The following is a 26,091-nucleotide window of genomic DNA, read 5'->3' as shown; positions in this document are numbered from 1 at the left end:
GCCCCAGACCGCCTAGCTGATTCCATCGATAAAGTCCGGTTCCCTGCGTGTGTGCGTTTGTTCTTTTTCGGGGCGGTCACTAATAACGAACCGATGTCCTAGCCCCCTCCACACACACACACACAGAGAGAAACACACTCACACACACCTCCATTAACCCCTGCTCATTGTTTGAGTCGACACAACAAATTAACAAAGTTTTCCAAAGAAATGCGTAATTGTGGGTCAGTCGGAAGACCCTTTCCCTTGAACTAATTTGACAACTCTTGGGGCTAAATTAACGCTCACATTTGGTTCAGGTTTTTAGGGTTATTCGATATTTTACATGACAAAATAAAGAACCGAAGAAAAAAAAAAAAGAAAAATTGAAACAAAAAGGTAACACATGCTGCTTTGCTTTTAGCCAATTTGCGGATACGAAATGGAAACTGTTGCCAATTTCAAATCGCAATACGCACCTGTCACATAAATCACCGTCCAAATGTGATTTATTAGCTATTCATATTAGTTACTTTGGCTCCTGAGGGGCTCCGAACAACAGACACACGCTAATATATAATAAGCAATGTGTGTAGAAAACATATGTATCTATGGGAGATATTGTGTTCGCTGTCTTGCCAGCTGCAAGACTCTCCTTCCTTGCCTCCTATTTTTTTTTTTTTTGGGTTTTGTTTGCTGGTCTGTAAAATATTGAAATTGAGTGCAAACTACTTTGAACTCTTGCCGGAGCTCTGCTCTGGGTTGCGGAGCTACCTAGCAGATACATTATTAAAATGATATAAAGTAGCTGAGACATGAGTGCGAAGTATCTGGAAGTTGCATGCGAATTGGCAATGAACCCCGGCCAAGTGGCTGCCGTGCAATGGCCCTAAGTTATGGGCGAAAGTATCTCGCCGTGCGGCTATTTTCGGGTGTATCTAACGGATGCGCCGCTTAACCGTGCTAAGCATGTGAAAATGTTTCTGCGGATGAGAGCGAGGAATGTATGAAGACATATTTACGTAATCTGCGCTGTGTATCTTTGGGTTTATATCAACTAACGTGGGAAGTATCTGGCGCTGCGTGCAAAAGTTATGAAATATTGAAGTGCTTTAGCACAATTTATGCTATGTCTTTGAGATAAACTTATTGCTTCATTAGATAAAAGTATAATATACTATTTATTAAACATGTTATTAGGCGTGAACAAAAATACCCAAGTTAGCTACAACATTTGAAATGTACAACATAGGTTAAGAACAACTCATTGCAGATACAAGTAGAGCACTGACAGCAGAAATTCCTCTTTAAAGTACCCCCACATTAGACATAAAATTTACGATATCTGCAAAAATCCTTTAGCCATAAAATACCCACCCAAATGACTGCGGATCAGGAATCCAAAGTATATACAGGTGGAGCCATAAAGTACTAACTATCTTAATAGATATAAATATCATAAAAAATAAAAAGGAGTACAATCTCAAGCATCCAGCTGGAGCTTCTTGTGAAGCAACAAATTTTAATTACGATTCCGGTGCATTCCACTCAATCATGGCTCATATCCCCCTCCCCATTTTGCGCATCCCTTTACAGCGGCAAACGATAAAACCAGTCTCAAATGCCTTCTTTTTGGCTAGATTATGCAAAAGATACAAAAAGCACACACTCATGGTTATAAAGTTGGAGAGGATAGCAACGCATGGACGACGACGCTGTTAACTTTTATTGGCGAGCTTTAAAGCAAATTTGTCTTGGCCATTTCAGTTCCTGCCTCATCCCGCTGCAAATAGCAGTATGGCTAAAAGAGATTTATGACACTGCCGCGCGTACACGGCGCATTCAAAAATTGTTGAAAACAATTAGAATATTTTAGCAACGACCAGGGGAGACTATAAAAGTTATATGAAGAACGCGACGAGTTTCGAGTTAACAGCAGCAAAAGGAGCCAAAGAGGGGCAGCAGCAAATGCGAGGGACTGGTTGTAAAAATTATGCGCCAAAATGACTCTGACAGCAGTCGCGACTGGCGTATAGCGACCATCCGCCCGGTTGGCCTCGTTTTTATGGTCATAACTAAGTAGCAGTCATTGTTTCATATGACTTATAATTTGGCACACATTTACGATCTTTTTCGGCCATAGAGAAAAGCAGAAAGCAGTGAGGCAAAGACCAAACTCCTGGGGCAATAGCAACAGGCCGTCATCACAGTTGCCGCTGCTGCCTGCTGCATGATATAACATAAACGACGCGAACGTGGGTTGTCAACAAAGTAGGCTAAGTTTGACAGTGCGGTGGCATGTAAAAAACTCATTATAAAAACATTTTCAAATTGCCTTTTTTCCGGATTTTCCTCCTTGAGAGAAATTCGTTAAACAAATGCAGTTAATTCATCAACATTTTAGAGTTTAGAGAGACATATTTGTCTCCATCATGAATCAAATTTACTGAATTAATTTCCTAAAACCCCAATCAATTTCTCCCCATTAATAACAGCTAAAAGAGCTCGAACCCACCTCGCACGCTTCACTGACTACTCACAGCTGTCATTAGACTCTCGCCGCTAAATCCTCCGCAGCCAAGCCCACTCCTACTTTACGGTTTTTCCCCCCATATCTATCTGCGTGTCGATTTAGCAAGCGCTATACGACATGAACTTCAAAATGAGCCGCAGGCCTCAATCACAACCAAACACACAAGCAAACGAGGCAGCCAACCATCATCCCATCCCATCCCAATCCCATCCCATCCATCGCATCACATCGCATCGCTCTTTGGAACGCCGAGCTTTGCTTTTTCTTCTTCGACTCGGAATAATTTTATTTTGTGCGCCTGCCTGGCCTGTGTTTTCTTTCATTTGCTGCACATTTTCCATTTCATAAAGCAGCCAGCTCGGCCTGTTTATGATTTAAGTTCGCCGAGAGAGGCTGCTTATTACAGGCCGACTTCCTTCGGTAGGAAAAATGCAAAAAAAAAAAAAAAAAAAAAAAAAAGCACAACAAAATAGTGAAACGAGTGGTTGGGGTTGTCGGCGACGCATTAATGATTGTTAGTGAGTTGTGAAATTGCTCTAACTGCACTTCAAGCAGCACAAGCGGCTTCCACACCATTTGGCCTGACCAGCATCGAGTATCCAGCATCCAGTATCCAGTATCCAGCTTTCAGCATCCGTATCTGACTCTTTCCGGCAGGTTCTCGAGCTCAGAAGCGAAGTGACTGACTGACTGACTAACCAGGCAGCCAACGCAGCGAACCAACTGAACGCCGACCAACCCGTTCGCATATTAAAGAGTAAATTTTTCAATTTCACAGACATTAAACGCGACTGCTGCCTGTCTCCGCTTAACTTAAGCTAAACGCTCCGCCTTAGGCCAATTCCAGACTCTTTTGGCTCCCCGCCTTTCGCCTGCCTGAATTTGACCCGAGTCTGCAGCATTCAGTTTAGCCATTAAATAGTTTGTTAAAATTTGCCTTATTAGATTATTAAATTTTCGCAATTTAGGCAAAATTCGTTTTGGCACTTTCTGGCCCCGAAATGTACACGGCAAGAAAAACTATATAAGCCCGTTGATTAATGGCCAGTCAGAAATATTTGGAGTGATAAATGTGCACAAGTTTTTTGGCGCGCAAATATGCCAAAAGTTTTGGGCTAAGAAGGTCACAAAATTCTACAGAATTTGTGTATTATAAGCCGAGGAAAGTTTGTAAAAGACAGCATGAAGAAAGTAGTGAGAAATTTACGCTAGAGAAAATGTATTAAATTTTTAATTGCTTTCGAAATTTAGCTAACGATTTCTAGTTAATGTAAGGGGAAAAATTAATTATTCAGCTTTAAAGGTACATAAACCATTTGAGAAAGAATATATCGGCTTTAATTGGTTTTGAAAGTAACTTTATTCAACTATGGAACAGCTGATCAATGAAGACATCGAAGAAGATTTCTCCAACTGGCCTTTAAATCATTTCTAATCCATCGCTTCTCGGCTTTGTTTGAGCCCAAAATTCTATCCTTTCGAGCCCTGTATCTACATGGCACACACACAGATACACACGCACACTGGAGGATGTGGGCCAAAATGTTTCTGCAGCTTGCATAACTCTTTCTTTCGCTACGTGTAGCAAGGGTCAGCAGGAAGTGCGGCACGGGGGGTTTGGGCCGAGCAGCCAAATTCGCATTACCCCCCAGAGTGCATGCCAGGCATGTCCTCATCCTCATCCTCACCCCCATCCTTGTTTCCAGCCCCTCTTATCCCCCTTCATCGTAGTGGTCCTATCGCCATCGATGTGTGTAAGTTGGTTTATCGACATGTGCGCACTGGTGAGTGACTAAGGGAGATACGGTCCAAATTCTTAAAGAGGAACTTCTAAAAGTCCGAAATTTAATTTTCGACAACTTAAGGAAAGTTGTATAGCGTTAAAATGCAAAGGAGGGGGAAAACTCGTTTTCTGTAACATTTCTGTTTAACTTACTTGTAACTTTTCGTCCTATGGCGATATTATTTTCTTATTAACATCTGAAAATATAATAAAAAAGATTTGATTAAACATAAAATGTAGAAAAGTTAAACCAAATGCTAAGCTTAGCTTACAAGACATTCAATTGTCATGTCTATAGGAACTTAATAATAAACCCAAACCCTAAATCCATAAAACCCGTACAAATTTATTGGTTAACGGTTCGTTGTAGGCAACTTAAGCTGTGACCACTATATAAGGTGAATGGTGAGGTGTGAGGGGAAGGGGGAGGTGGTTGGGCGGCTTTTGGGGGGTTCAAATGCAGTGCCCTGTACGGGGCTTTTGTTGCTACTGGCCATATGCCAATTTTCGGTAAACTAACTTGCCTAAACTCGACAAGCAAATTGCCTTCATTAAGATACATGCTTGCTACCTACAATTTAGGCGCACACACACACACTCGCACACATTCATATATGCATGGCTAAGAGTGTGTATCTGCGAGTGTGTATCTATAGACATGTGGTGGAACCTACCATCTTCATCCAATGTGCATTTTACCAGCGACCTGCACTTCTTCTACTTCGGTTTTCCTTATTTTTTTTCCTCCTTTTTTTTGTGTGTGTTTTTTTCTCTTTCAATTTTATTTTAAGAGCTCCTCTAACAAGCGAAGCGATGACGACGACGTTGACTACGTCAATTGGGTCAGAGCGGCAACAACAACAACAACAACAGCAATCTGGGCAGCAACAACAACAACAACAATTTCAATAGATATATACGAACATGGGGGCTCGATCCACTGGGAAAGCGGGCGCAACAGAAGCCACTTCAAGACGCCCACACATCGAATTTAACCACATATCCAAATCGAAGACCCAAAAACCCAAGCCCCAAAAACACAAAACACCAAACCCAACCCATAATGAAGGGAGCAAAAGTGTTAGAAATGCTTTTTGCTTTGGTTTTTCTGTTATTTTTCCTCTCGTTTCGTGGTGCTTTGCATACACATTAAAGTTAATTTCGAATCGCTTTTAAATTAGCTTAATTCGCATTAAGTGAGCTGAAATAAAACTCACGCCTACAAAAAGCCGAAGGAAGAGGCCCCAGCGAACAAGAAAGCGTGAGTGGAAATGGGATTTTGACATGGGATTCGGTTCGAAAGATACTCATTAAATATGAAAGTCAGTAGAATAAATAAAGAAGCTCATGGTTTAATTGGGTTAGTAGAGTAAGGTTTTTAGTTTATAGCGAGTTCTTATAAATATATAATTTTTTCCAAAAACCCTTTCCGAAATCCCCTGTGTAAATACCAAAATTCCAGATCTCCCCAAATACCCACTTTTAAGGCACTCTCAAATACGAAGCTCAAACGGCAGCTAAACATTTAAATGTTGTACAACAGCAATAACAACCGAACTGAAGCTGCGGAGGCCTCCGAAAAGTGCTGAGACCGAAGCTGAAGCTGAACCTGAAGCTACGGCTACTCACTCGAAAGATACACAAGCAAAGCTGCAGATACAGATACATTTCGCTGAAGAGACCAGAGACGACGGCGTTCGACGGAAAGAAAACAAAAACCGCCCGCAGCCAAAAAGTCAAGCCGAAGAACCATCAACATCAACACCATCAGCGAGCAAGTGGCAAACTTTAAGATACATTTCGGCTGCTGTCGATTGGCGACGGCCACAAAATTTTTTAAACGCTAGAACGCCTCTTCCCAACACTTTTGCAACGAGCCGAAAAAAAATATATTTCTCTCGTTTTGCAGTTGCTGCGGTTTTTTGGTTTTATTGCTGGTTTTGTTTGTATCTTTTTTCTGTTTTTTTTTCCGCCCGGTTTGCAGATTCTTTTGAACAATTATTTTTGCTCGCAGTTTTGCGGCCTTTTTGGGTAAAAGTCGGCAGTGCAATGAAACAAATGAAACGAAATGATGTTGAAAAATTTAAATACATTGCAGGGAAAAAATTCCAATTATCAATTAAGTCAACTCCGGGCTGGCTGCTGAATGTAATAAAAAACAGCGCCAGACTGAAGTTGGAACTGGATTCTGGGACTCTGGGATTCCGGACTCCGAAGTCTGGATTCGGTTTCCTGTTTGTCTCTCAGCGAGAGAAATATTATTCAGAGAAAACGTCGAGAGAAGGCTGAACGAAAAGATAAAAACATTAATTATTATTAATTGCTTTTTCTTTCTCTCTCCGCGCATTCTGTATTCTTATTAATATTTTTTCGCTGTGTTTTTATTGTATTTAATGCCGTTTTGGCCTTTGTTTCATCTTGTTTTATGTGCGCGCATTTTCTCTCATTTGGACCCTTTTTTTTCTCCCAAGATCCTTTTGGCCACAATGTCGCCGTGTCCCTTTTATTATTCCTCGCTTCTTCCTTGCTTTTGTGTGCGATTTAAACCCTTAAAGGCAATCTCTGGGTCGAGATTAAACCTGTTCTTAAGTTTTTCGGCTGGGAATAAAAACTGAAACATTTTTGTTGTTGTGTGTCTGAGAAGCTAATCGGAATGACAAGTTTCTAATTTGGAAGATTTACAAATTCTTGTTTTCTTTCTGTTGTTTGGGTTCTTATTTTTTTCTTTTGCGTGGGCAGCGACTTGTTTGACAAATTGCTGGATTTCATTTTGGGCTAAGGGCTACAGGCAGTCACATTAAAATTGCAAATTTATGAAAGATTAAAGTAAGCAAATTGAAATGATGTGTATAAAGAAGAAGGTGCAGCTATAAAACACCATTTCTTTGACAAACAATAACCAGATATGATTGATAATTATTTTAAGTTGTAATTATTTCACAATAGTGTATAGATAAGAACAACTTGATTAATGTCATCTGACCCAGCCACTTGTAAACTCTTTCATATTCTTTTCAACCCTGCTATGGAGTTTTGCCACAAAAGTTTTCCAGTTAGCAGGCGATGAACCAAACGGTTGGCCAACCAAAAATTGCCAAGTTTATCGATCAGACCGGAACACTAAATAAAATAAACTGCAACAATTTGCAAAAAGCCAAAAGTGGCAGCTCGTTGGCTCCCAGGACATCGCTGCCAGTCTTGGCTATATTCCCAGCATGCCTGTCGACACTTTCGCTTTAATTAAAAACTTGCAAAAAAGCTCCTCGCACACACTGTCCATAAAATATGCCAAGCAGAAGCTGAAGATGCCCCATGAAGAAAAAGGAACAGAAACTAAAAAAATTCCTATTAAATGCAGCTAAAGCAAATCTAGTTAAACCCACAAGCAGCAACTGCAAATGCAAAAAAAAAAAACCTTTTCTACTCGGGTAAAAAAATAGAGAAGAAAAAAGACTGACAAGAAAAATAATTTCAATATGGAAATGTCAAGAAATAGGCTCAAAGTACATGAGGAGTATATTAGAAAATTGTATTTCTTGGGTTATGCAATTATTTAGCAGACTTATTTGACAAAATTAATTTTTTACATGCACACAAAAGATGTACCTTTTGTAAAGTAATATATTATGAATTATTTGTGTGAGTTATTTATTTAAGAAAAGTTTAACCCGAAAAAGAATATTGTATAAAAGATAAATAATAAATTCTAAGCCTCGTTCAACACTTTGATTATATATATGGGCAAAAAGGGTATCACAATAAAAAGAAAATTTCACCGCATGCATTTCCCCAGTAAACTTTATTATTATTCGTATATTTTATTTTCTTTGGACTAAACCAGAGGCAGAACCAGAAACCAGAACGAGAACTCGAAGCCACAAACGACAGTGCATAAAATATATTTTTGCTTTTTACTGAAAATTTCCATACATGTTTCATGTATATTCAACCCAGGCCCCCTCAACCCCAAAGTTATATCTAGTGTATAAATTTGCGTATGCATTTTTGGAATGATGGGTGGGTGGCTGGGTTTTTTGGGGTTGTATATGGAGGATAGAAAGCGATTGTCTGCTTGTTTATGCTAAAGCAAAGAGGACCAGGCAACTCGGTGAGGATCTGAAAAACGCAAACAAAGCCCTTTTTGTCTGGGCCATATGCTGGATTTCCTTTCCTTTTCAATTTTTTTCCACTTTTTTTTCTATTTTGAATCTAAAAAATGTTTAGACAAATTAAAAATAGTAAGAGTAACGTTCTATGGACGAAGGAGAATTTATTTTCTGCGTTGGTAACGCGCATTTGGGTCAAGGTGTTTGTTTTCTGTTTGTATTATTCTTATTGTTACTGTTGACTTGTTTTTGCTTTATTATGAAAATTGCAGCAACGACAACAATGTATTGTTTTCGTTGTTAGTTGTTTTTTTTTTCTTGTTGTTGTCGCTGTCATTATGAAAGCGAATGCAGGACAACAGTGGAAAGGAATACGCCACCCACACACGCCCACACGTTCATAAAATATGTGCTTGATTAAAGTGTTCGTGGCATGTTAGCCAAACTAAAACGTTAAAAAACAAGCGAAATAACTTGCCAACTATAAACAATTTCCACGTGAAGGTACAATTTGTATTGATGCACTGTGAAATAAGCATAATCAAATCAGGATATCGATTGCTTGTTAATTTTAAGCTTCATTTAAAGAATAAATGTTACGATGTAAACTTAATAGGGAGTTTTAAAAAGCTAAGAACGATCCTTGATTTTTTCTTATTACATACAAGAAACTTTTTGAAAACAAAAAGTCATCAAATATTTAAAAACATGTTTTTTTTCCATGTACTTTTTGGAGGCGTTAGAACGTGTATAGGAAGTGGGGGCGCCGGTGTTTCTGGCGAATCAGGAGTCAAGGAATAATCAATAAAAATAAAATATATCACACGACGTTCCCACTCCCGTTGCCGCTTGCCGGTAACCGTTACCGCTTCCCGAAATCCCCGTTATGCCGTCGTACCCGGTTCCTTTATTTTTGGTTTTGGTGGCTCAGTACGCTGCTCATTTCGTGTTCATGTGCCATTATACCGAAAAATAATATTCTCCTTATACATGTACGTCGTACACATTGTATTTTTCTACCTTTCGCCAGTTTTTGCCGCTATGGTGTAATTTTTTTTCGTTTCAGTTGTTGTTTTTTTTTTTTTTGCCACCAGCGTAAAGTAAGTAAAGTAAGAGGAAGAAGCAGCAGCACGCACGCGCAGGGGTGGCTAGAGAAATCAGAAGGGGACAGTGGTGGCGAGGGGTGCGGAGGGGAGGGGAGGGGTTAGGGGTCGGGGGTTATGGCACCCCTAGTTGGCTTGGCTGATTTTCATGCCAGTGTCATGTTATTGGGCAAATTGTACAATGTTAAAACCAGCCACAGTAAAATTTCGCTGTTGAACGACGGAGGGTTATGAATATCGGAAAAGTGCTATAGGGGGTCTTCTATAAGCGACATAGCGGGGTGAAATTCCTTTAAAATCCTTGCCGATAAACTCCACAGACCCCGACAGTTGTTGCTCGCGAAAAACGGCGATGACAACGGCCATCAAAAGTGGGGTGGTGGGGGGGAAACTCCTATGAGGGGAAAAATGTATGAGGAAAATGGGGGTGGGAGGCATGTCCATAACATATTTAAAACAAAAATTGAAGAAAATGAGTGTTTACGGGTACAAGATGGTACAAAAGCTTATGAAAATGAGAGAAATCGAAACGATTATGGAAAAACGTTAGAGAACGTACGTCTACAATGTTATGTGGTTAATGGAAAACGCCTATAAAGAGAAGGGTTTATCCGGCAACAATTGACAAACTTGAAGAAACGCCGAAAGGGCAACTTATGGAGCAGAGTCAGCTGGACCGAGCTCAGTCAGCAGCAGTTACGTGGCGGTACAAATCCCCGGTTTGTGTGTCCCCCGGGGAGTACGCGTCACAATATCTGAGTCGTATTTGACAGAAAACTTTCGAAGGCGCCTACACCGCCATAGAAGCAAACAAATATTTAAAATTCAATCGATTTATGGAGCGGAAAACTTCAAACTGATTGTTAAGAAACTTCCAAACTATCAAAAAAGTCAATCTAAAATGGGAACCATTCATGATTGCGGTTCGATTTCGAATTTGATTGAAGGGTTCGTAGATGAAGAAATCAAAGAGCTATTAAAGTAAATTATCGACGGAATATATTTAGTTGAAAGCTATAATGGTGAAGTTATTTATGTCACTGTGTCCGGAGGGAAACTTTTTTTAAAAGCTGATTAAATTGCTTTAGATTGATTTCTTTTTTAATGCCGAAAAGGATCACATTTTCCCATCTCTTGTTCATCTACACCCCGAAAACTATGGTTTCCGTCTGGCTAATTTTGCCGGCAATTGATCTGTTTTTAATACCCTTCGGCCTGCAGTTTCCCACATGTTTTTGTTCGTTGGCACTTCACTTCATTCATGCGAATCCCCACTGTACGGCAATCTTTGGCCTGCAAGGGAACCGAAGTTTTTCGGTTTTTTCTTTCATATTCATTTTCATTGCAGCAAAATGTCCTTTGTATTGTCAGAACATGGCGTTGATTTCGTTGCTCAGTTTCTGTTTAACATGCCTCCTTTTTGCGCTTCTTTCTCCTGCTTCCCTCATCGATTATGCCCAGCCAGAAAAGGTAGAGAACATCCACATATATAAGTATATATCTGGAGGAGGATTCGTGTGAAATTTTGTATGCGGCCTTTGTGTTTGAGTGTTGCGCACACTTGAGTGCACAATGGGGAAACCTTTTCGCACGCCACACACAGATATTCACGCACACACACACACACACACACAGTCGCAGTCACAAGGATACGGAGGATACTGGTTGAGGGCAGCCCACAGAGGAAGTTGTCTTTTGCACTAAGTAACTGTTTTAGTTTCAACCGAGGACTGTGTTAATTGCAATTATGCAATGACTGCCTCTGTCCCCGTTTCGCCTCTCCCACCCCTCCCTCTTGTCCTTTAACGCAGCGCATCCTTGCGAATGGCACATCCTGGCAATTGCATTGATGGCAGAAATCTGCTGCAGCCACTCCTTCTACTCCTCCCCCTCTGCTTCTTCTTCTGCCAGGCGTGGCAAAATTATTGTGACACAATTTTATGCGTTGCGCCCGGCAGGATGTGTGTTCTCGGGTGGATGGTGGTATTACAGTGGCTCCACGTTACATAAATCTTTGATTCGATATCGTAACCAATGTTACAAACTTGGCTGCTGCCAAAGCAGCTCTGTGCCTAATTAAATGCGTCAGCTACCCGATTCCTGAGATATCCTGGTCAGGCAGCTCAGGGTCTCGTTTCATCAACAACATGCTGCCCAGCAGGAGACAACACTGTGGTAAAAACCCACATTTGGTCAGGAATATGCCTTTGACAAATATTTAATTACCTAGTCCATTACAACCAAACAGATTAACTTATAGTATTTATAGGAAAAATTTAATCCTTTCAAGTCATTTTAAAAAAATATAACACAATATAATATTCAATATATAAACTTCAAACCACAATCCATTAACTTTTGATGTTGGAATAAGCTTCTATTAAACTATTTAATAAAACTATCAAAACCTAAATAGAAATCCCATCTAAATTCCAGATTGTGCCATTTGCAGTGTATAACCTGGCATTCTGTGTCATCATTGCACAAACCCACACAAACTCATATTTGTGTGGAATGAGGGTAAGATTGGGTGGTTGGGTGGCTGGCGGAGTTATGGCACATGCCACACACTCCGCCCCACCACATGCCACATGCTTCGGCAGCGCCACGTTCCGTTCCATTCTGCCACTCTCGACGGCAACTAGTTATGCGGCGGATGTGTCTGTGGGCGTGGCAGGCGAATGGAGATTGGAGAAAGGAGGCAGAAGGTGCACCACCCACCAATCAGCCTCCTTGGGAGGCCAAGGAAAACCACTAAGAATATTTTAGAGAAATTTCCCGACTACGAGATACCTTTTCTATACCTTAACAGAGTTTTAATTTTAAGCCTCTATTTTCCAAAAGATAAAAATTAAATAGATTAAAGTTTAAACCACTCAAATATTTATTCAATAGATTGCTCTGTAATGATATTAAAATTCTATTACTTAATTAAATTTTCTAGTCTACGATAACCAATATCCACAACTGTTCTACAATTAATAGGTACAAAACCATGAAGAAGGTACCGGGGAAGCAGTCGCGTGTCCTGGCTCCACTCTGCTTCCCTTCACTGATTTTCTTTCGTTGCGAGTCTGCATTTAAGTGCTACCAAAATTGCCTTTTTAAAGGATTTCCACACGCACACATGTCCTGTGTGCCTGGGTGTCTTTTACGCTTGTCAACGTCCTCGACATCGTCGACGATTTTTGTGCCATTTCTTTTGCCTTTCCAATTGATGCATCTATCTTAGGGCATTTCCCTTTTCCACTCCCCTGCAATTTTCAACGCTCTTTCTCTTTTTACTTTTCTCTTTCTTTTATTTTTTTTTTCCTGTGGCACTTTGCCAGGCTACGCATTTTCAAACTCAATTCGTGTGATAAACTAGAATAAAACTGCTCGTAATTCCATTTTTTATTCTTTTAGGTATGGTTCTTTTTTGTGATGGCCTTTCTCTCACATGCATTTCACTTTTATTTGAGCCCTCTCGCCATGCAGATAAATTTTTTCAGCAAATTGCATTTTCTATGTCAAAGGCGCTTAATTTAGTTTTCCTTCGACTTTTTTTTCTGCAGCAACTTTTAGTTTAACTCGGTTGAAGCGTTTGTCTTGTGTTTTTGGCATGTAATTTGCCATGGGTTCATTCGGAAATTGCTTTTCTTGCCAGCGGTTGGCACTTTGATTTATTTTTTATCGAACGAAATGTTAAATTGCAGCTCCGTTCGTGCATGGTCAATAATTAAAGAGCCAACAATTAAATAATAATAACCGAATGGGGACGAACGAAGGCTTAATGCAAATGATAAGTTCTTTTTTACACGATTTACTTTGCACATTTCCAGTTAATGCCCATAAATTCAGCCAGGAGGGGAAAATCTCGCGTCCTGACGAATGGAAACCCTTTTTCCCGCAGTAATTAAAGCGCATTATACATACTGGCCAAAAAAAGTCGAGCGAGAAAAATGAAGAAAATTACTGCAGCTGCATTAACACTAACAGCAGCGATAAATGCGGATTATAATTTCGGAAAGGCACTGGCTCGCAACCCAAACATTAACGGGGAAACCCAAAAGAAAGCCCCAAAGAAGTTGCAATTGTTTTCCACTCGGGGGAAAATTCTGGTTCTGAAGTTGGAGTAAACAAAGGCACCAAATGTGGCACGTAAACACAAATGAATCCAGGCTAAGGCCAGTTGAAAGAAATACGAGTAAACAATAAAGTTGTTTTTCTACGAAACTCCAAGAAAATTAACCTCCACAAAGGTTTCAATTGCATTCAAGAGTAAACAAATTTGTGGAATCGAAAACAATCGGAAAAATGTCTTTGTAGGAGGAAAAATAGCCAGCAAATAGTTTATCTCTCTGAACAAGAGATATTTCTGTGCCAGTGATTGCCTTTCAACTTCTTAATTATTCTTACATTAATATCAACTTCAACAATTTTGGTAGAATTTGGTAGCAAGTGCTTAAACAAGTGCAGAGGCTCAACATTCTCTATGTCGAGTTGGGTTTAATTTAAGCAAACATTTGAAAGGGACCAAAGCCATAATTATTATTTTCTGTGAGCAATTAAAGACCTTGGAGCTCCTCCACATCATTTATTAAAATTAACCCAACACTTGCCTCAGCAGGGCTCAACTTCTTTGGCCATTTGTAAACATATTCAGGCTTAAAAGTTTTTTGCCACCAGCAGTGGCGGCGCTTGTTTGGTTTATGTTTGCCATGTAAACAAATAAACAAATGAACAATAAACAAAGCACACACACATTTTCCGAGGGAAAACACAAATAGAAGACGTGGCGGACGGGAAGTGGTAAGGAAGTCAAAGAGTGCATTTGCATTTGCCTTTGCAGCTGCGGCAGAATTAAAATTGATGTCGAGAGAACCGTTTAAGATGCAATTAAATCCCTTGACCCCACTCAGCTCATTAGGCATGACTCGAAATTCCAAACTAATTGCACAAGCAGGGCACTATGAAGAATACAAAACGTGGGAAATGGAGACGCCTCGGATTGCAGATGATATTGCAATCATGACGAACCCGAATCCGAATCCGAACCCCAAGCGCAGAACCAACCCAACGAAACGAAATGGAAACGGTTCCAAGGTGTGGTCTTCGAAGTTCAAATTGCAATTCGAAAAATTGCAAAACCCAGGCAAATGCACGGCCAATTGAATCATCGCCAGTCAGTCCTCAATGCAAAACTTCGTTTTTCCGCTCATTTAAATGCTAAGCATGCGATGCCCGGTTTAGAAAACTTTAAGCGACAAAACCGCAGTCAGCCGACCGAACTTTATCTAGACCATTAAGTTTTACAAAGGAAAATATGTCAGCTAAGTGCTGCTTTTTTTCCACAGGGCAGGGGTATTCGGGGGAAACGCAGAATGGGGAACTTCTAACATCAAACCGAACCGACGAACCGCGAGATGATGACTCAGCCAAAGTCAACAAGCGAACTTAGCAGCAATAAAACACGGCCTCAAAAGACACTTACAGCTCAAACAGGCCGGGTTGGTTCAGACAGCTGAATTATGTATCTATATCGCTCATATGCGCTTCAAAAAAGATTACACTCAGCTGCAGGGCAAGTGTTTTTAAGTAGAAGAGGCTTTACGTAAATATTTCATCTGCAAACGAGTCATACAAAATGTTTTTATGCGAAATATTTAAAGCTCAACAATTTTTTATTTAAAACCGGAAAATATATTGTATGAAATTAATTTGCTTCTACGTATTGATATTTTTATGTGTGAATGTACTTTAAACAAAAATGTATAAATGATAGCTCTTAAGTTTTCCCAGTTTAATCAAGAAACCTATTATTAAAATGACCAATTTTAAATTATCTTTTTCCTTTGCTGGGAAGTGTAAAGAAATGGTGTCTTTGTGGCTGAAATGAGTTTTCTTGTAGTTCTAATTTGCTTGGGTCATGCGTCGAGGTTAATGAGTCATATCATCATCATTATCTCGACACTAAGGCAAATAAGAAAAAGTGGAAGAGGAGGGATCGGAGGGACATCATCACAATGAAAGCGGAGGACACACATTAAAGTATAATTTCTGAGACAATGCTGCCAAACCACCGCTTTTGTTTTGTAATTTAGATGCAATTAAATGTAAATAAATTCACAATTTAGTCGTATGTTCTTTTTCGTCAGTTTATTTTTTTGGGGTTTTGTTGCCTTCGTTTGTCTGTTTTATTTCCCCTCTTTTGGCTGAGTTTGTTGTCGGTTTGGTGACCCGATTTCCGCAATTTAATGACTTTTGTTTGACCACCGGATAATTGCTGGGAAAAAAAAGTGCACAAGAACAAGAGGAATTGCGGAACTTTCTTTTTTCATCATTTACTTTTTGCCAGTCCCCACTTAATTTTCTTTTATTTTCGTGCGTCTTTTGTTTGTTTTAGTTTTCCTCTCGTTTGATTGTCTTAGCCACTGTCTCTTTCTTTTCTATATATATTTTCTACAGTTTTTTTATATATCCTTTCTGCAACCATCTCTGTTCATTTATTTGTGGCTCCTAACGAGCTGTTGATAATATTTAGGAAAGGCGCACATTTATTGACTTTTTGTGGCATTTGTGGATTTTAGATTTGTGGTATTATCCCTAGCTATCTTCTTCTAGTCGCGTATATTTGTCTTTGTTTGACCCGCAACGGAAATGAGCCCTGCCTGTTTTTTTTTTCTTCGGGTTCAAGGTTGTCCTCCCTCTCCCTAATTTCTTTTTTTTTTTTTTTTTTTTTTTGTTGCCATTGATATCTTTGTTACACACCCAAACTCGCACACACATTTTAGGATAAGACAGCTAAAGAAGCCAATTTGCTAGAAAGAGACGGGCGATACTGAAAGAGATGGGTGGGCGAGAAAGGGAAAAACTAAGAGTTTAGCTGCAATTTGGTTGGGGAGACATTAAGTAGCGGAAGTTGATAAGACAGGCAAGCAAAATGTTATTTATAGATAACCAAAGCGATTCGAGGGAAAACACAAAAAAAATGGGAAATCTGGGAGAGGTAATCGGAAATAGAAAGACCTCAAAGAAAGGCAATCAAAAGGGGTTCAAGCGGTTGGAAAAGTATTCCATTTTATTGTAATTTGCAGTACTTATGTACTACGCTATTCTTTTGTTTTAGGCTTCCTTCGTTATAAGGGATATTTACCATTCTTCTAGGAAATAAGTTTTAAATATTCATATTTTTATGTTTTCGTTTTATCGTTTTCAACTCAAGTTAATTCGCCCAACAAAAAATTCAGTACTTAAAGCCCCAAGAAATACTGTAGGGGAGAAAAAAAAACATCTCGAACCTAAGACCTTAATCCGAAGAACATTAGACATAAGCTCTCAGACAGAAAGAATTTCTTATGCCTGAATTATAATTCAATTTATGACCCGGTCCGAATGGCTTAAACTACTTCCCAAATCCTTTATCAGCGGCCACTTCGATATGCAAGACCTGAGCTGCATGCATTATCCTCCGAAAGCGATTCGCCGGCCAAGACCCTCGTCAAAAACCTGATAGATTCCAGTCAGAAGAAAAAGTCCAAGAGACTCCCGCCGGAAGCACCTAACCCAAACCAAACCTCCATATCCCGCACTCTCATTAGCATACAAATGTGTCAGAACAAACAACCAAATAGCCGAAAGGAACTGAAATGTTAAAAGGCCAAAAGAAAAGAAAGAACGGCCGGCCGGCCATCCGAAAAAAAAAAAAAAAACAAATTGGGGAGTGGGCAGCGTGATTTCTTGACTAATTTTTATGACACTTTTCACTTTATGAGGCGGCCTCGGCTAATTCCAATGTTCTCTTTCTTTTTATCCCCTACTTTATTTACCTTTGGCTCTTATTGAACGGAGGAACGACGAATAAACCATATGCATGTACCCCAGGGCAGTAAAGATTTTTATCGCTCGAGGATGTGTCATAAAATTTCCTAGCTCTCGAGACTATTAAAAACAATAAATGTCAAAACGAAACGGATTTTCCAGTATGCGTGTACCTAGAGTGCCATTCTCCAGGGAAAACTGGCCAGGGGCCACAGGAAAATAATGGGTCTACTGTAGGTTATGGGGTTGGAAAATAATCTACACTGTGTTGTGTCTGGCCAGGACACACAAACCGGAGTGCATAAATATTAAAAAACAAACAGACCCTAGGTTGTTTTTTGGCCACACTTCTAGGGGTTTATTTTTATCTCTAAAGCGAAGTTCCCAAGATTTAAATTTAAGAAAAGAAAGTAAGCATAAATGTATCAGTATAGTACATATTTTAATATTATCATTGTCTTTATCTCATTACATCTTTATAAATTATATTTTATTATTCTTCCACCAAGTTAAACATATCTAATTCTTTTTGCAGCAACTACTAATCTTTTTCGTTCATAACTTCTTGGCCTAATTCTTTCTCATTTGGAACAGCCGCCAAATGTGAATTCTTCCTCTATTTTTATGGCTCCCGCTTTGTACTTGTGTCGTGCGGCAGGACATTAGGCAGGCAAATCACGTAAATTATGACCGGGCCACTATAATTTCTTATCGCCGAGACATGATTTCAAATGATAGACTGCGGAGAAGACTGGAATGAAGGCATCTCGGGCCCTGGGGCTAAGATTTTAGTAGGCGCGACAAGTTTTTTATGCTGCTCACCGAACAAGGAGGAGCAGATGGAGAAGAAGATGGAGATGGAGGGGGAGGCTTTAGGAGGTGGACTGCAATTGGCAACTGGCGAAACGCATAAATTGAGAATTTTTATCTAATCCGCGGCATCTGGGAGACGCGTACATTAGCTGGCACCAGTCTGTCCTGTCCTGTCCCGTCCTGTCCTGTCCCGTCTGGTCTTGTATTTTCTGGACGGGGGACTCTGGTCCGCTTTTCGGATCGAATCGCTCCGAGTCGCTGGAACTGGCCAAAAAGCAGCGCCTGCGACTACGACGACAATCGACAGGCAATAAATCACCCAAAGTTGCCAAAGAAATTTATGTGCAGCAGATTAGGATCGCGAAAAGCGTCATTAGAATAAATTTTCATTGGAAAATGAGCGCCCGGCCAAGTGAAGCAAACGAATCGATGAGAAACAACTCAGTTAGATTTTAGTTGCAATAATTATGAGTTCTAGAATTGGGAAATTCCGTTAGGAAATTGGAATTTTGAGAAAGAGCAGTGGTAATATTGAAATTTAAGTTACAATTGTTTGGTTTTTTAAATTATTGGTTATAAAGAAAACATAACAAAAAAATTAAAATTTGTAAAAAAGTTAAATTTAAGGCTTAGATTCGAAATACACGGTACAAAAATATAAATGTGTTACATTTAATAATTTGTGTTATCAATTCAATACGTATGGATAATAAGAAAAAATTAAACAAAGCAAGGGCATTTTCCGAACTTTGACTTACCTTCTGCCGTCTTCCTCTTGTTCGTCTGCTGCTGCGACTTCTGCTCCACCTTCTTCTTCTGTTTCTAGACTTTATCTCTCAGGACATTAATGATTAATCCCAGAGTCGTCTGCTCTCCTTTATCGCTTTTTTGTTTTTTTTTCGTTGTTGTTGCTGTGCGTGTGCCGTTATTGGCGGTATAATCCAATAATCCAACACGAAAGAGCGTGTGCAGTGGAAATTGCAAAAACTAGAGAGACACGCACACTCACACACACACAGAGGCACAGCCACCCACACACGCACACAGTTTTGCCGCTTTGTTTAGTAAATTAAACTTTTCACTTTTCTCAGCCAAGGAAATCGAAAATGGCAATTTTCTTATTTTGTTTCGTTTCGTTTTTCTCTCCTTAGTTTTCCTGCTTTCTTTTCTTATTTTTCCAATCACAAAACACAACGCAAAGGCAATAGCAACAACAACTCACACAAAACAAAAGCAAATGCACGACGCCAACAACAACAACAAAGCGCCGCCGTAGTACACAAAAAATTCCTTTTTCGCTGCGCGTCGTCTCCTTGTATATATATGTATTTTTCGTATTCCACACAGCAATTCTATTTTGCTTTTTTATTAACGACTTTTTCACCTTATGATCTTTTTTGCCGCACTTGACTAGACTGCATATTTTACATCTCCGTCGCACACTCACCGTTTAATTGGGAAAAACACACACGATCTCGTCAATTGGTCGCGTAATTGTCGCCGCTCATTTGGTAAACATTTCGAGTTTTTCATCCGATTTTCCGCTAAAACACAAAAGGCGAAACTCCGCGCTCCGCTACAAACCGTTCCGTTTTCCGTTTTTGGTCGAACTCGCAGTTGGTGCCACTGATGGTGCCGAACTGGCTGGGATATACTAATATTTTGGTGCTTTCGGCGTTTTTTGGTATTTTAATCCAGCGCAAGCGTGGTCATACCACCCGGGTCTCTCTGGCTCTCCCGCTCTTTGTGCTTGCACTAGCCAACATACAATCAATCCCAATTTCAAACAGAAAATTGTTAGCGTTAGCTGATTGTTATAATAAAAATGTCGAAACGGTCTTTTTTCTTCACCGCCTATTTTCTATTCAACTATGTAAACCAGTAAATCGATCGGGTTACGAAACCATTACTTAAGGTCGGTAAAATAAAACACAACTGCAATTTTGTAAGCTAGTGACTTTCATTGGGGAAGATGAGAGAACAGGGTTCATGCACGAAGAGAGCAGAAAATGTTACCGTACACAAAAACGCTAAAGATACTAACCGGTGAGAGCAAGAGAGCGGGCTCCAAACAAGTTTATGGTAAGTAAGCTGGACTGTGTGACCATTTAAAAGAAATTAAAATATTCATCTTAAATAATATTCGTTTTTTTATATATAATATATACAACCAAAATTGATTTAAAACTCATTTGTTTTTCGGGTTGGTTTGCCAACATTTGGACTGGCTGGTATGTGCACTTGTACCTTTTGGTATTTTCGCTGACTGACAATCTCTTACGGCTACAAAACTATGTATGCATTTTATTTAAAGTGTATATTTAAATGGACGGGTTACAATCGGGTTAACGATGTCCAAGTCAAGAGCCGTTATGGGTGAACCGGAAATCACAAAAATTATGATATGAAGAGGGGTACAAAAAATAGACCATCCTCAAATTAACAATTTTGAATGCGTACTGTTTCAGAATTCAATAACAACATTAAACGATTTGCAGCTGTGGAATTGGAATAAAATTGTGAAAATTATGGTTTATGGTGGTTCCACTATGGGTCAACATTTTGCAATCTTTGAAAAATCTGACATGAGCAGGGGTCAAAAATGGGACCACCTGGAAACGAAAAATTTTGAATGCAGTTTGTTTCAGAATGCAATTACAAGCGTTTAAAGGTATGCCACATTGAAATCGCACAAAAATTGTGGAAACTACGGATTCTGGTCGTCCCTCTTTGGGTCACTATTCTTTGGGTCGATCCATCGAAACCTTGGAAAAATATAACATGAAAAAAATTTTACTATCCACCAATTATTTATTTCGAAAGCAGTACGTTAATGAATCTAATAACAAACACTTAAAAATACGCCGCTTGGAATCCATCAAAAACGTTGAAAAATCTGACTTGAAGAGGAGTTCAAAATCGGAGCATCCTCAAATGAACAATTTTAAATGCAGTACTCTTAAGAATTCAATTAAGAACGTTGGGAGGAATGCCAATAAAAATCGAGTCAAAACTCTCCAAGTAATTTGCCTTAAAAAGATCTCTGCCGGAAACTAGTAAAACCAATTCCAGTATCAATACAAATAGTAGCAGTAGCAAATGACCTGGACAACAAGTGAAAGTTATTTGTTTTCATTTAGTATTTCTCACATCCCAACAAATGGAATCGCTCTCTTGATAGAGCTATTTTTCTAATCAAAATATTTCCCCAATAACTTCTCACGTTTTTACCATGCTCACCCGATAAGATAACGCATATAGGGAGAAAAGCGTAGACGAGCGGAGCAAATCAACGCTTTTCGTACTGAACAAATATTAGTTGCGCTGGACTTTTAAAGCCGTACGGTTGTTTGCTCCAATAGAAAAATAATTATAAAAATAAAAACCGAAAAAATTTCCAATTTGAAGTGAGAAAAAATTTAAAATGACGTCACTGTGGGGACAGGTGTTCTTGTGGATCTGCTTATTCACTCTCATTTGGGGAATCTGTCAAACGGAAGCAGCCAACATTGGTTTGTAAAGCTATTAAATTTACCGTTGCATAACGCACTCTAATTTGCCACCTTGCTCTCGCAGATGAGATATGTAAACACTCGGACAGCTGTGAAAGGTGTTTATCCACTCACCTGGAATGCGCATGGTGCACGGATAAGGTGAGTGCGAGAAAGATGGCCACAGTAAACAAGAAGATCCTTGCCTGAGTGACCAAAGTTTGGATCCTAAGTGATAACATCTCTCTCCCTCTTTAGGAATTCCAAGCGGGCTATCGCTGTCTATCTCGCTCGCTACTCCTTCAATACAACTGCAGCGAAACGGATATCTATGAAAATCAACCAGTTTTGGATCTTCTGCAGGATAAACCCCTAAAGGACTATGAAACTAGCGATCAGGCAGTACAGGTTTCACCCCAACGAGCATACCTCAAGTTGGTCAAAGGTGTGTTTGTTTCATTATTTTATTTTTTTATCTTATCAAATGTGTGTCACTATGTGGTAGCCCCCCTTTCTCTCACCGGCTATATTTATTTCTATATCAAGTGTGTCATTCTTCTGTTTCTGTTTCCCTACTTCGTGTTTGCTTTGCTGATTTGTTCCACATCGTTTTCGAACATTTTGTTTTGTGTCCGCGCTTCGCTTATCAGCATTTTGTGGTTGTCACATCTTCTTGTTATTGTTATTGTATTTGGCGTGGGAATACCTTCTATCCATCTCTCTCTTTCTATCGCTCCTTGTCGCTCTATGGGTTCGCTGAACCCACTTTATAAAAAAGTGTCATGCATGAATCTCCAGGATTAACAGATTGATATTGTTTTAGGGTTTATCTCTACGTGCAAATATGAGTCATTAGAAATTTTTGTATGAATATTCGTACGTGTACTTTTTAATAGTCGTTGAAATATTATATATGAATCATTATGATTTTAGACAATAATACATTTTTGTTCACAAATACTTTTTATTCTAAAGCAACTTAAAATAGAACCAAGCTTAATATAGACTTCAATGTACTGACACCCTAATGACCGATTCCATAAAAAGACGTGTGATATTTATATCTCAATTGATGTTGTGCTGATTAAAGCCTTATTCAATCTCCATTCTGATGTCTGTTAATTTGCGGCTCAAACGATTTATAAACCAATTTCATAACCATTTAAAACGCTTATAGAAGATCGCCGCCTGCTTAAGAAAACTGAAAAGCCAGTAATTAGGGTAAAAAAGTGGCATAAGAAGCAGGCTAAATTGCACGTTTAAGGATTACAAGGAGACCAAACATTTAGCCTGGGTGTGAACAGGCTCAAGTGGTAATGAATGGTTGCCAAACAGTAGTAGTTTGCACTAAGAAAAATTAATAATTAATAATAATATTCTCCCCATAATTCTTTAGGAAGGCCTATATTAAAAAATCACTTCAAGCTCACATTCAAATTGAAAGAAAACTTTTGTATATTATTTGTTTTCAATATACATTGAAATGCAGCCTTTTTCCTCACTGCAAATATAGTATGGGTGTGGAATCCAGAGCAGACCGGTTTCCGTTTATGTAGATGTGTCAGCCCATAAAACAGCTCGTAAACAACGGGTGCATAGTAAACCGATCTATAACTTTTACCCCCATTTTCCCCCATTGTCCCGCAGGAAACACGCAACGCATCAAGCTGAGCTATAGAACTGCACGCAATAATCCACTCGATTTGTACGTGCTGATGGACCTCACCTGGACAATGAGGGACGACAAGGAGACCCTGGAGGAGTTGGGAGCCCAGCTCAGTCAGACCCTTAAAAATTTAACGGGCAACTATCGACTGGGATTTGGCTCGTTTGCGGATAAGCCAACCCTGCCAATGATTCTACCGCAAAACAAGGAGAATCCTTGTGCTCTCGAGCGGGCTAAATGTGAACCCACCTATGGTTATAGACATCAGTTGTCCTTAACCGATGATATACCCGCCTTTACCTCAGCGGTGGCTAATAGCAAGATCACTGGGAATTTGGATAATCTCGAAGGAGGCTTGGATGCTCTGATGCAGGTGATAGTTTGTCCCAAGGAAATCGGTTGGAAGGAGCAGGCTCGAAAAGTTGTGATCCTGGTAACTGATGGGTTTATGCATTTGGCGGGCGATGGACTTTTAGCTGGTATTATTGAGCGCAATGATAAGCAATGCCATCTGAATAGTGCAGGTGAATACACGGGATCCTTGGAGTACGATTATCCTTCTCTGGAGGAAATCTATAGGGAGTTACTTCGCCGCAAGATAAACGTGATATTTGCTGTCACCAAGGAAGTGGTAAGTAGCTACAGGGAACTCAGTGCCTTGATGAAGGAAATCAGCTATGTGGATATACTGAGTGCGGATTCTTCTAATATTTTGGAACTGATCAAAAAGAGGTGAGTTTGGGGTAGTCCTTGAATATTTATAGATCTTAATATTATCATTTGTTTTAAGTTACGAGAGCTTGATAAAGCGCACTCAATTTGCGGATAACAGTCCAGACTTTATTGACATGGTTTACTATACGGATTGTGGCGGACAGTTTCCCACTCTGCAGAAACGAAACTTCTGCAATAATGTCAGTCTGGGTAAAAAAATTTATTTCTACGTGGATGTCACCCTTAAAAAATATCCAGATAATAAAGTTTATGTAAGTGAGATCTTATTCAAACTTTAAACATGATTTATAGATATATTTATTCCTATTTACAGACCCACAAAATACGGGTAGAAGAAACCTCCTTGAGCGAGTACATGGATCTGGACGTGGAGCTGCAGCGTCCTTGTCCCTGCCAGGAAATTCCGAATCCGGAGGACGAGGTTGGGCGCTTCCAGTGCCAGAATCAGGGATACATGTACTGTGGAATGTGCAACTGCGACGAGGGATGGACTGGCACCTTTTGCACCTGTCCCAAGGATGGCACAAATGTCACCAGCAACGAAGCTCTGCTCCAGAAGTGCCGACAACCTTTGACGGAAAAGACCACTTCTCCATTAGTTTGCTCCAATCACGGGGATTGCGATTGTGGAAATTGCCTTTGTGATCTAGGATATACAGGTCCTTTCTGCGAGTGTCGTGAATGCATCGATTGCGATGAGAAGCTGGCCGATTGCTTTTGCGGTCAGTGTGTCTGCAAATACGGATGGTCGGGAACCAGATGCAATTGCGATGGGGATACGGATGCCTGTTTGGGACCCACAGGGGAAATCTGTTCACAACGTGGAAATTGTGATTGCGGAGTGTGCCAGTGTGAGGAGCCATTCTTGGGAACATTCTGCGAAATTGATCCGGAAAAGGACAACAAACTGTGTCAGTTCTATGAGCCCTGTGTCACCTGCTTAATTGAACAGAAACAGGGAATCAATACCTGTGATAATCTGAGTGATATATGCAGCAGTTTGGACAGACAAGAGCACTTCACGTACTCATTTGTCCACGAATTGGATTCCGAACAGGATCAGTGTTTGGTGCGAGTGGTGAACAAACATGGCATCCAATGTGATAGCTATTTTGTCTATCAGGTCATCGATCATTCCAATTTCCTGACCATCCAAGCAGTCGACTGCGAACCCGTCGATTATGTGGCTTTGTTTGGTTTTATATCTGGTTTTACTCTGCTGATTGGATTACTGTTGATATTCCTTATTTTGTGGTGCATTCGTGCCAAGGATGCCAGGGAATACGCTAAATTCTTGAAGGAAACGGAACAGTCTTGGGTGAGAGAGGAGAATCCCATTTACCGGGATCCTGTGGGAAGATATGAAGTTCCCAAAGCTTTGAGTGTTAAATACGACGAGAATCCGTTTGCCAGTTGATTTAAATTAATATGTTTTACTAGTTTTGTATTGCATTTTATGCTAACTGACACTTGCCTTTAATTCAGTACTTCCTTTTAAGCCAAAAACATTTATTTTATTAAGTATTCCTTGTAAGTATTATCCATACCCAAACATTAAAATATTAAAAATATTTTAAAACCATTCCAAAGCTTTGTAGAACAAAAAACACATTTTAGTTTTCATTGTTTTCATATAATAGGTATATTTTGAACATAAATTTGTTTTTATACATAAATTTTGATGAATTTTTTTTAATAATTCGTATATAATATCTAGGCTAATTTAACTAAGAATTTGTTATATTTATATTTTAACAAAGTTTTCAATTTCGAATTGGACAATTCCGTTGAGCAAAAGTTTTGATTGCATTCATTTTAGTAGACAAGTAAATGGCTTAAGACCTGGGGTATTGTTTAAATTAAGTGATGACTACTGGCAAATCGGAAATGCAAAATGCAAAACATTACCTTAACATAAAACACGTACACTTAAGAGGCATTACAAAAATACAATTCGATTAATTAAGGCTAAACGCTTTCCCCTTCATTCTACTTTAACTAAATGTAATATCACTAGATTTGTAGCTTAGATTTAGTAAATGGTTTCTGGCCGGCGAAAAATGCCAAAAACACGAAATTCAA

At 39.5% G+C, this 26,091-nt stretch overlaps 2 protein-coding genes across 4 annotated transcripts in view; one reads left to right on the top strand and one right to left on the bottom strand.

The window, feature by feature from the left end:
* LOC108089820 (PE-PGRS family protein PE_PGRS26) overlaps positions 1 to 19,768 on the bottom strand; it is a 73,172-nt gene extending 53,404 nt beyond the window's left edge. For 2 of the 3 annotated variants that reach the window (XM_017188223.2, XM_017188224.2), the window contains exons 1-2: positions 18,876 to 19,613; positions 4,449 to 4,492 (exon numbers count right to left, since the gene is read on the bottom strand). Coding sequence is in view for 1 of the 3 variants with exons in the window: in XM_017188226.2 (XP_017043715.1) it covers positions 19,565 to 19,650 (86 nt within the window). In the remaining 2 variants the exon portion in view is untranslated. Of the gene's footprint in view, positions 1 to 4,448; positions 4,493 to 18,875 lie in introns of all 3 variants that reach the window. The other variant, XM_017188226.2, reaches the window with a different exon arrangement.
* Positions 19,769 to 21,448: 1,680 nt separating this feature from the next.
* LOC108089920 (integrin beta-nu) lies at positions 21,449 to 26,086 on the top strand. Its single transcript, XM_017188401.2, has 6 exons — positions 21,449 to 21,629; positions 21,694 to 21,770; positions 21,867 to 22,053; positions 23,256 to 24,006; positions 24,065 to 24,260; positions 24,323 to 26,086. The coding sequence occupies exons 1-6, from the start codon at positions 21,542 to 21,544 to the stop codon at positions 25,424 to 25,426; spliced, it is 2,403 nt and encodes an 800-aa protein (XP_017043890.2). The 5' UTR covers positions 21,449 to 21,541; the 3' UTR covers positions 25,427 to 26,086.
* The last annotated feature ends 5 nt before the right edge of the window (positions 26,087 to 26,091 follow it).

The sequence above is a fragment of the Drosophila ficusphila genome, unplaced genomic scaffold (genome assembly GCF_018152265.1).
Source record: "Drosophila ficusphila isolate 14025-0441.05 unplaced genomic scaffold, ASM1815226v1 contig_412, whole genome shotgun sequence".
NCBI lineage: Eukaryota > Metazoa > Arthropoda > Insecta > Diptera > Drosophilidae > Drosophila > Drosophila ficusphila.
This window is presented reverse-complemented; position numbering and strand designations above follow the sequence as displayed.